We start from the raw sequence: 12,216 nt of genomic DNA on the forward strand, positions 1-12,216 counted from the left end.
TCCTATAAGTAATTCTGCTAAGTACGACACAAAACATAGTCAAAGAAAACCATGTACACAGAAAATGTTTTACCATGCGTAAGAACCAGCAGAGCAAAGTACCAGACCCACAAAGACTTAAAATACTGCGATTATCAGACAGAGATCGTGAAGTAATTGTTTCTTATATTCAAAGAAATAAAAGATAAGTTGAAAATACATGCAGAGAAAACGAAGTTATAAAAAAATTACCTAGCAAATTTGCCAAAGAAACAAGCAGAACTTCTAGAAAAGAAAAATTCAAAACTCAATGGACACATTCAAAAGCTGATCAAATATAGGTGAAGAGAGAATTGTTTAAATAGAAAACAGGTCAGAAGAAATAATCCAGAAGAAAGCCTGAAAAGATAAAAAGACAGAAAATGCAGACAAGAAAGTAAGATGATAAAGTGAGAATCTAATCATATGACAGAGAACTGAATCTGAGTTCAGAAAGACAGGAAAAAATGTGATGGAGCAGTATTTGAGGAGATATAGCTGAGATTTTCCAGAAATGATGTAAGATATCAATAGATTCTGGAAGTTTAACAAATATTAAGCAGTATAAATAAAAAGAAATCCATATTCAACACACCATAATGGAAGAAAGAAAGAAAATAAAGCATCCATCCTCCCTCAGGGAAGCCTCTCTCAACATCTAACAAAACAACAAAGAAAATGTATGTCCTCATTTCTCCCTTCAGTTGCATTCCTGAAAAGTTAACAAGTCAGTGAGAACAAAAGGAATCTTTCCAAATCAATCTCTTTATACTATACCTCCATCACTGTTCCCCTCCTCGGTAATAATGTCAAGTAGTCTCTCAAAAGCATTTTCAAAAGCAACAATTTTCTGGATTGCTCCATTGCTTCTTGTTAATGCCTGTAGTAGTAAGACGCCCTTATGGAGAAGAAAGATAATGTTTAGTGGAATACAACTTTTACAAGACATTTAAAAATTACTTTAAAAACCATTGAGTTTTTAGAAGTGGCAGGAATTTCACAAGTCCAACTCCTTCACTTTATAGATAGGGCAAACAAGGACAGAGAAAGTTAGCAATTTACCTCCCTAAGCTATATAAATCTCAAAAGACAGATCCTTGACTGGAACCCATGTCTACCAATTCCTAATTTAGTTCTCTTTTCACCGTACAATATAAACATACAACAATTCTTGCAAATTCATCAATTCATCAATCATTCATTACCTGGCTTTCACTGTGGTCTAAGAGAGTTGAACATGATTATATCTGTCTCAGTAATGCCTCTGTACATGCTTCACAATAGTAACAATAAAAAATTGTGAAATCAATAATATAAATCAATAAACATCACCACATTTTAGCAGGGAAAGTTCAGATATTCTTGTAATTATCTGGCCCGGAAATTCCCAAAACTTGACTCTAAGTTGATAGAAAAAAAGAAGAATGAGAATTCATGCCTCATGAACACCATGCCTAGTATGAGACAATTCTCAGTAGTCTTTGCTTCTGATTTTTAGTTTTCCCAGCTCCTGTTGAGCTAGATTTAGGTTATATATTTTGCAACCTCTTTATTATTCAAGAAATATTCACTGTTAACCATTTCTGCTTATTTCACTATCAAACAACAAGTATTTTATGAGCCCACAGGAGCCCAACAATACCATAATGGTCAAAGAGACAGAAAATACTTAATGAAAAAAAACAGATATTTCTTAGAGGAAGAGGAAGAGCAACTAAGTAGTTCAAAAGTTCCAAAGAGTCAAATAAGCTGTTGGCTGCCAGTACTGGGCAAATAAGTATTCATATAAGACAAAAAATGCCCACAGCCTTACTGGGCTTTTCCTACTCATTTCCCTTACTGTCCAGTCTCAACATTAAGATGAGAGAGAAAGCAAAAGTGGTTATTTTTACATGTCATATTCTCCTACTTAATGTTAACTTAAGTTTAACTGCTAACACAGGGAGGAATACAGTGGAAAGAACACTAAGGTTATGAGTTTGATACAGTGGGTTTTTTAAAGGTCTACTTACTAGCTGTGCAACTTGAAGCAAATTACATAAACTCTGTATGTAACTTATGTAATGTAAGACTTAGTATAGCCATGTGTAAAACAAGGATGGTATCTTTGTCATAGGGTTTTTATGAGGACTAAAGGAAATAAAATAACTCCTATAGAACCTAAGTTCTCAATACATATCAGTTTCTTTTACCTGACTATTAAGAGACATATTCCTCTAATCAAACACATCCACTAAAATGTTACTAGAAATGAAAGTATACTCATTGGGCATTGAAAGTAAGTGGGCACCAATTCCTTACTTTAAAAACTGGTAGGGCTTCCTTGGTGGCACAGTGGTTAAGAATCTGCCTGCCAAGGCAGGGGACATGGGTTCGAGCCCTGGTCTGGGAAGATCCAACATGCCGTGGAGCAACTAAGCCCGCGTGTCACAACTACTGAGCCTGCGCTCTTGAGCCCGTGAGCCACAACTACTGAAGCCCATGTGCCACAACTACTGAAGCCTGCGTGCCTAGAGCCTGTGCTCTGCAACAAGAGAAGCCACTGCAATGAGAAGCCCTCGCACCGCAACGAAGAGTAGCCCCCGCTTGCTGCAACTAAAGAAAGCCCGCACGCAGCAACAGAAGACCCAATGCAGCCAATAAATAAATAAGTAAATTAATTAATTAAAAAAATAAAAAAGAATAGCTCAACCCCTAGGGTTGCTTTAAAAAATAAAATAAAATAAAATAAAAACCAGTAATTAAAGGGATTTAGCTATTTATCCTCCCTTTCATCTATGAATTATAATTCAGGGTAATAAAATATACTGGTTGATGAAGTAAAGTTCTTCTTTGAGGAAGATTACAGCTGAATAAATGTGAAAGAATGACAGAATTATAGAAATCATCATTTTGAAACTCTTAACAAAATAACTGATTCAGGCAATGATCATTAATGAATGATCAGATGTAATGGATGAAGGGATCCATGGAGGGATCTGGCTGTCACCACCTGAATCAAACCCACTGATCACTACAAGTGAGACAGCCAGATATTACATTTCCTGATGTGTTGCAAAATTAAGTACACTGCATCATCTAGGAAGTATCAAAGCAAAGAGGTGAACCAGAACCTAATCAAGTCCTTTAGAAAGTTAACAGACATTAACAATCAAATGTAATGAGAGAGCCTTGTCTGGAAACTGATTTGAAGAAACCAACTGTAAAAGACATTTATGAGACAACTGGGAAACTTGAGTACAGAATAGTTATCTTGTTTAATGAGAGCTAAGACAAAGTTGTTATCTCATTAAATGTGATGGCATTGTAGTTATATAAGGAAATACACACACACACACACACACACAGACACGACATGTATACTGAAGTATGTAATAGTGAAATTATACAGATTGTTTGATTCCTTTTAAATATTCTAGTCAAAAATAAAGGAGAGTGGTGAAGGGAGGAGTGGATGAAGCAAGTATAATAAAATATTGAAAATTAATGGGTTTAGGGGACGGGTTTGTCTGTATTCTCTCTATTTTCGTGTGTGTTTACATTTCTCATAATAAAAAACTAAAAATTAAAGAATGGAATTATTGTCTATCATTTAGAAGTGAGCTGGTAGTTACTTCCTAGAGTTTTCTCAACCTTTCTTGCTAATTTTTAAGCCCTAAGTAACATAAATAAATATGATAGTTCACTGTATCTATGATAAATGACCAACTAATTCTCTAAATCCAGATCAAAATAAATGTTTCAAATATAAAACAAACTGAGTCTAAAAGTCTTTACCAACAGGCTCCCAGGGAGGTTAGTCAATGTTAATAACTGTCATTGAATGCAATGAGAAATATTAAAAAGAAGGAAATGAAAACAGAATTTTAAAAGAAGGATAAAGAAAGAAAAAGATACAGAGGAGGGGGGGAAAGCAGTGTGTTATTCTGGGCAGTAACAGAGTGCCACCAGTAGCTGCCACAGGTGCCAGTTAGTTTCCTCTGGTTGCTGGAGTCAACTGTGGTGTATTATGCTGTGTTTTACTGCATAATGTTCGATAGTAAGTCTCCACAAAGAATTTAAATGAATCTGTGAAGCCAAAGGAAAGATGGCTGTAAAACTCCAAAACCTAAACATTACAGCAAAAATATAACTTAATCTCTAATCGTAAAAGTAATGAAAGCCAACATAGTGAATCATTTTATCTGTCTCAAATAAAAACTGAGGAAAAAAAGTTAGGAAAAGAAAACAAAGAGTAGAGAGTTAAAGGAAAGAGAAGAGCAGAACACCAAATTCAGGTTTAAGATACATACTAATATTTTAGTCAAGAGAAGACACTCGAAATTCCTAATAGATAGGTATACAATTCTTAAAAGAATATTAAAGAATAAAAACTGTCCTTCTCATGAGTTATACTACTATATCATTTCACCACTTATATTACTGCATTGACATATGTACTACAAAATTTTAAATGCAAAGCTAAAAAAAAACTGCCTATGCGGATTAGAAGTCAAGAGCATTTCAGTTTTGTCTCTGCTTTGTCATGAAACAGTTGTGAGACTAAAAGCAATCCAAATGGTATTTATTAGCACTTAAGATGAGAAAGGTACAGGGCCAGGTACCACAAACACAAAGATGAATAAGACATCACTAACAAAGAACAAATCACTTGGTTTCTGTGAGTCTTGGGCTTCTCAGTGTAAATATGGAGACTGAATTAGCTTGAGAAGATCCCCTAGCTCTATATTTTAGTTTTAAAGATTTTTCCAATTGCTATCTAAAGTATTATGGTTTTGATCAAGTTGTAGATAACAACAGAAAAGAATGTTCAAGCAACAAAACAATATTGAATCAATATAAAATACTCGAATGTATATGCAAATATTAAAGTAAATCAGAATGAAAAATTAACTCCAGAGCAAATCATCCTCTATAGTTAAATAGAGATTACAAGGGAAAAACTTTGAAATACGTATTCAATCAATTAAGGGTGATGATTCCAAATGTTACACTTTGTTAAGTTTATGCAGTTCAGTGTCTAGGGATATTTCCTCTGCTCTTTCTGGAGGTAGAATTTGGTGTCAGTACAACCTTTCAGAAAAGAATGGAAGAAATCCTAAACTTGTGGAAGGCATAAATTTGAATAGCAAAGTCATTTGTCTAAGCCAAAATACTGAAGAGGTCTGAATAGGTTGGAAACAAAGAAATAATGTGGCCTTGTATATAACTTCAAAAGGTCTAAACCATTACCCCAACTTTCCAAATCTAACTTCTATGACTCTGAATAAGGGTCAACAAAGATTTCATTTGCAAAAAGAGAAAAAAAGCTGCATATTCTTAGACTTTTCTTCAAACTTGACTTACATCATTACGTATAACTTCCCTGGAATCTGCTAACAAGTCCATCAACCTTGAAACACCTAGAAACATATAAGCATGTGAAAAACACTGGCAGATCAAAAACACAAATAGTGATTCAAATTATAAACAATTTATTAACACATCATTTCAGTCCCCCCCCTTTAGGAATGATCCTCAATTTTTTTTTTTGTTTGTTTTTGTTTTTTATGATCCTCACTTTTAAATCAAAATAATATAAGGAAGATGAGTCACTTACCCATAGGACTGACTAAAATAATTTGCTGCACTTGAGGCCCTAGTTGTTTTAAAAGAGAAGTAAGAAGCTTCACACCAGGCCAGCGGACGTGGAAATCAAACTCCTACAATATAGGAATTTAAAATATTTAACATTTGTAATTCACATTTTCAAGCAAAACTTTTCAACTAGTAGAATGGTACCAAAAACTATAAACAAACAAAGAGTTTGGCAAACTTTAAAAAATTAATTTAAGAAATAAAAAGCAATAAAAAGAAAAGAGTTAATATAAATTGATCAAACTGATTAAACTGTTATTGACTAGATATAACAGTACTTTGTAAAAATGGAAATAAGAAGCAGACAGTATTCTAAGAGACTACATAGTTCTTAAAACACACATGTGAATCTCTTGTAATGATACAACAAATTTCACTATCTTGAAAAGGTATACAGGGGCTTCCCTGGTGGTGCAGTGGTTAAGAATCCACCTGCCAATGTAGGGGACACAGGTTCGAACCCTGGTCCAGGAAGATCCCACATGCCGCGGAACAACTAAGCCCGTGCGACACAACTACTGAGCCTGCGCTCTAGAGCCCATGAGCCACAACTACGGAAGCCTGCGTGCGTAGAGCCCGGACTCTGCAACAAGAAGCCTGTGCACTGCAACAAAGAGTAGCCCCTGCTCACCACAACTAGGCTTCCGCGTGCAGCAATGAAGACCCAACGCAGCCAAAAATAAATAAATAAATAAAAATTTTTTTTTTTTTTAAAAAGGTATCTATATGTTGCTTCCTCAATAACACCCAAAAGGGCAACAAAAGAAGCTTATTAAGATGACAAAAATAGCAAGGTTCTTTACTTACCTCTAATAAAGATAACAGAAGAGTGACATTTTCTTGCTGCTTAATGAAAATTTCTGTAAACTGGCTTCCCAAATCCTCACTCTGTCTTGTGGAGTTTTCTTCTGTAATATTCAAAGATAAAGTATTTGAATATGATGCTTTGTTATTTTAAAGTATCCTTTTTGTTGAAAAAGCTAAGCAGAAATGATAATTTTCTTGGAACAGTGTGCCTGGAAGTGATATCACAATTATGCTAGAAAGACATATCCTTAAAATAACTTTCAAGGTCATTTAAATAAATTTTTATTCTTTAAATGTTTAAATATGATATTCAAAGAAAATACATTTAGATTTTCACATTTTCTCAAGGTCATTTTTAGGTTAAACTTCTAATTAGAGTACAAGGGAACTTATTGGGGTGATGGAAATATTCTATCTCAAATGTGATAGTGGTTATGCTACTGTATACATTTGCCCAACACACAGGACTATACAACCGCAAAGAAGAAATTTTAATGTATGTAAATTATACCTCAAAAGCTCCTCCCCCCCCAAACATTACTGAACATATAGTCCTTGCTGACTCTGTTACTATGTCAAATAATTTAATTTTAAAATTAAACCAATCATCTACAGATTTTTCAGTATCTCTTTCAAGCAAATCAACATATATATCTCATAGTTATTTGGCAATAAAACCAGAATTTGCATTTAATTTTTCACTTATTCTTTAAAAGATTTTATATTCGTCCTTAACACTTAAAAGTCTTTAAGGTATTTGTTGTTTTGATGTACTTTCTCAAAAAAATGTAAAGGATCACTAAAAACTGAAGCAACAATTGCCAAAGCCAATTATCATTTAAAATGTGCCTACTCTATAAATGCAATTTAGAGATGGCAAATACACTACTCCCCATCCCCTTACCCATTCCAGACACAGCTAAGCCTTTTCCACATACTGCTCCAGGAAGTGACTATAAACCAAAGGAGTTGGCAGTTAAGATCAAACATATTTATTATCTCTCAAATAGTTCTTTTTTAAATGTGAGATTTTAATATTAATATACTTTAGAAATGGAAAAAACCCAGCAGATGACAAGAAAAGCAAGACAATCCAACAGTGACAGTGATAATGTTATCTAATTATTTGTAGAGAAAAGAGAAAAAAGAAGAGATCAAAAGTAGAAAAGAAATATTTTAATATTCTGGGTTATTAATAAAACCTAATTTCTAGCATATTGATTAATATGCTAGGTTTATCCTTCAGAAACCCTAAGAAATATTTCTTTTATCATCTCTTGCATCAGTAAAAGAATCCACTGTTTCTGAACCTTAAAACTATATTACTTAAACAAAAAATACTTTACTTTTAAAAGGACTAGTCTGGCTGTGCTAAGAAGACGTCAGGGAAAGAGGGAAATAATGAGAGTGATTAGGAGGCAATAATCAAGGTAAGTGGTGAAAGTGACTTAGACACTGGTCCTAATTCTTATGAAAATAGAAGGAACAAGATTTGTTGGCATATTCCTTACAGGGGTATGAGAAGGGGGGGAAAAAAAGGAAAGGTGGTTCTAAGGCTTCAGCCTAAAGAAGTGGAAGGATGGCACTGCCACTTACTGAGATTGGAAACACTGGAAGAAGCAAGTTGAGAGTAGAGAGAGAATCATAAGTTTAGTTTTGGATGTGTTAAGTTTGAGACATAAAAATGTGAGTGGAGATATCAATCAAGTAAGCAGTTGGATAAACACAAGCATAGCTGTCAGTGGATAAGTTTGGGTTGGACATATACATTAGAATGATAAACATAAAAATGATATTTAAAGTCACAAGACTGGATGATACAGGGCATCTACAAAAAACTTATAGCTAACATCAAACTTAATGGTAAAAGATTGAATGCTTTCCACTTAAGATAAGGAAAGAGGCAAGAATATCTACTTTCACCAATTCTAATCAACATTGTACTGGAGATCTTAGTGCCATAGGGTAGGAAAAAGAATAAAAGGCATACAGACTGGAACAGAAGAAGTAAAACTGTATTTACAGATGACATGTTTGTCTATGCAGAAAATCCTATGGAATCTACAAAAAACTTACTAGAGAGTGAATTTAGCAAAGTTAAGTGGAATAAAAGGTCAATATACAAAATTAATTGCATTTCTATATACTGGTGATAAACAATTAGAAATTCAAATTTTAAAAACAGCACCAATTAAAACAGCATCAAAAAGTATTAAAGACTTAGGGATAAATCTGATAAAAGATGTATAAGACCTATTTACTTTGATAACTCCAAAATGGTGTTGAGAGAAATTAAAGAAGACTTAAATAATATATATACCGTGTTCTTGTATTAGAAGGCACAGTATTGTGAAAATGTCAGTTTGCCCCAAATCAATCTGTAGATTTAACAGAATCCCAATCAAAATCTCAGTAAGTTTTTTCTGTAGAAATTGACAAATTGATTCTAAAATTGATATGGGAGTGTAAAGGACCAAAAAGAGCCAAAAATAATTTTGAAAAAGAACAAAGTTGGAGGACTTAACACTACATAATTTCAAGATATATTATAAAGGTAGGGTAACCAACACATGTCATGTAGGCAAAACAATAGACATAGAGACCAACAGAATAGGAAGTCCAGAAATAGACCCATTGGCTCACAGACCTAATCATGAGAGTTAAAACTATAAAACTTTTAAAAGAAAACACAGGAGAAAATCTTAGTGATTTTAGGTTTGGCAAAGGTTTCATAAATAGGAAACAAAAGGCCCAAATTATACAAGAAAAAAATTGATAAACTGGAGTTAATCAAAATTAAAAATTTTGTTCTTCAAAAGACAATGTTAGGAAAATAAAAAGGCAAGTCACAGACTGGGAGAAAGTATTTGTGAAATATATATCACAAGGATTTTTATCTAGAATATATACAGAACTCTTACAATTCAAGTATAAGAAGACAATCCAGTAAAAAATGAACAAAAGATCTGAATAAACACTTCACCAAAGAATAGAAAGGTATATGGATGGTAAATAATCACATCAAAAATTGTTCAATATAATCATTCATTATGAAAATACAAATTAAAACTACCGTGAGATACTATTTCACACCTACTAGAACAGCTAAAATTTAAAAAGACAGACCATATCAAGTACTGGAGAGGATGTGGAGGAACTAGAATTCTCATACACCACCAGTGGGAATGTAAAATGGTACACCTACTTTGAAAAACAGTTTGGCAGTTTCTTATAAATATACACCTACTATCACTTAGCCATTCTAGTCCTAGGTATTTACTCAAGAGAAATGAAAATACATGCCCACAAAAAGACTTGTACATAGTACGAAGCTTCAAATGTAACAGCTAAAAACTTGGAAACAACCCAAATGCCCACCAACAGGGGAATGGATTATCAAATTGTTATATACTCACACAACAAAATATCAATACTACTCAGCAATAAAAAGGACTAACCTATTGATATACACCATGAATGAAACTCAGAATAATTATGCTGGGTGAAAGAAGCCAGACCAAAAAAACCAAAAAGAGAGTATATACTGTATAATCTCATTTACATAAAATTCTAGAAAAATGCAAAGTAATCTACAGTAATCACAGATCTATGATTGAATGGGGCTAGAAGGAGGAGGAATGGATTACAAACAAGCACAAGGAAACTTGGATATGTTCATTATTTTGGTGGTGGTGGTGATGGTTTCATGGGTTTATACATGTCAAAACTCATGAAATTGTACATCTGTACATTTATTATATTTCAATTATAATTCAATAAAGCTGTGTGTGGGGAAAAGAAATCCAATTGGAGATATCAAGTAAGTATTTGAATATACAATTATGGACATCAGTGGAGAGGTCTGGGTTGGACACATATATTTGAGAGGCACGCATACAGACTATATTTGAAGTCACAAGCCTAGATGAGATCACCAAAGGAAAGAACAGAGAAGGAAAGTAATCCGTGTCCTGGGATGTTCCAATGTTAAGAGGCTGGGGAGATGAAAGAAAACAGCAAAGGAGACAAAGAAAGAGTAGCGCCGTGAGACAGAAAGAAAATCAGGGGACAGTGGAGACTGAGAAATGAGTGGAAAAGTGTTTCAAAGAGAAAGGAGCAATTAACTGTCAAGTACTACCTCTGAACTTAACATGAAAGAGAAATGAGAAATTGCTAAAAGAAAAAAGAGAAATTGCTAACACAGGCAAAAGTAATTTGTTTATGAACAGAATGGCTAGGGTATGGAGTAGTCAAATACTTTCTTGAGAGGCAATAAATACAGTAAAAAGGAAGAAGCTCACAAATGTTTTTGAGTCAGACCAATTAAGCCCGTATTCATCCATTTAGTCACATTACTTTGGGCAAACAGCCCAAATACATCAAGCTTCAGTTTCCTTACCTGTAAAATGGGAACAATTTTCTTTTACACAGGGTTTTCTTTGAGGATTCGAAATAAGGATTGATAAAACATGTAGCACAGTACTTGGTGAGTAATAAGTGCTCAACTCACACCAGCAACATCATCTCTAAAGCAGGATTTCTCAACTTCGGCACTATTGACAATGACATTGTTGTGAGAGACTCCCTGTGCATTTTAGGATGTTTAGCAGCATCCCTGGCCTTTACCCACAAGATACCAGTTGCACTCCCTTACGTATCCTCAAGTTGTGACAACCAAAAATATTTCCAGATGTTAACAAATGTCCTCTAGGTGGCAGGAGGGGCCAAACTGCCCTTAAGAACCACAGTCCTAAGATTTATTATATGCTATATATCTACATGTATTATCAAGTTTTGTTTCTTTTGGCTGCGCCACACGGCTTGTGGGATCTTAGTTCCCCGACCAGGCATCAAACCTGGGCCCTCGGCAGTGAAAGTGCAGAGTCCTAACCACTGACTACCAGGGAATTCCCTCAAGTTTTAAAATTATACAGAACATAACAATCTTCTTTTGTTGATTCAAAAAAAGTTTGAGATTCTTGTAAGGTTACTATTAATGAGTATCATCACCAAGATGCAAAAGATGTTTAAAAAAACGTATATCCTATGATATTCCCAGAAACATGCTTGTCTGTAAGCGAATCCTGTTACTGATATTTTACCTTATATCTCTTTCTCATAAAAGCTGCATGCAATCTCCCAAAATAAGTAGTTACTTGAGTTTATGGTTGTTTGGATGCCAAATAAAAATAAATTTCCTGCATTTTTAACATTAGTAAACTATTAATTTTTGCCCTTCAAGTTTAATTTTTTAGATTAATGGTGGCTTCAGAAGAATTGTTTAGGGAAGCAGTCATTACTTCCACTGAAATATTTCCATTATTTCAGGAAAAACAGATAGAGGGGGGCATGAAGGGATGAAAAAAAGTACACTTGAAAGCTATCTACATGTTACTGCACAATTATTATGTCAAGGGTATTAAGTTAAGGTGGCAAAGGCTTGATGCTACAAAGGTCTAATATTAATCAGAAGGAAGTCTAATACTCAAACATAACTAGCGTGGACTCAAGGGACGATATCTATCATTGATCTGCTTAAAAGATTTCCTGTTGTTCCATTGGGAGCAGATAAAATCCTGTGCCCTAATTATTCAAACACCTCTGAATGTAAAGTTTTGCATGGTACATTGTGGTTTTCAATGCTCAAAGTTGAATTTACCATGGAGTTGGAAAAAAACTCAGACTGGGTAAGTAGCAAGAGTGCACACCCTTCCCATTTTATTTGCAAGGTGACATGATGATGGAAAGGGAGAT

The 12,216-nt window shown here is 34.1% G+C and overlaps 1 protein-coding gene across 3 annotated transcripts in view; it reads right to left on the reverse strand.

Annotated features, from left to right (window-relative positions):
* The window catches only part of USO1 (USO1 vesicle transport factor), an 88,733-nt gene that overhangs the window by 36,707 nt on the left and 39,810 nt on the right, over positions 1-12,216 (reverse strand). For all 3 annotated transcript variants that reach the window (XM_059922832.1, XM_059922830.1, XM_059922831.1), the window contains 4 exons: positions 6,463-6,563; positions 5,618-5,720; positions 5,365-5,420; positions 796-916 (listed from right to left, as the gene is read on the reverse strand). In XM_059922832.1, the coding sequence (XP_059778815.1) occupies positions 796-916; positions 5,365-5,420; positions 5,618-5,720; positions 6,463-6,563 (381 nt within the window). The remainder of the gene's footprint in view (positions 1-795; positions 917-5,364; positions 5,421-5,617; positions 5,721-6,462; positions 6,564-12,216) is intronic.

The sequence above is a fragment of the Balaenoptera ricei genome, chromosome 5, assembly GCF_028023285.1.
Source record: "Balaenoptera ricei isolate mBalRic1 chromosome 5, mBalRic1.hap2, whole genome shotgun sequence".
Classification (NCBI taxonomy): Eukaryota; Metazoa; Chordata; class Mammalia; order Artiodactyla; family Balaenopteridae; genus Balaenoptera; species Balaenoptera ricei.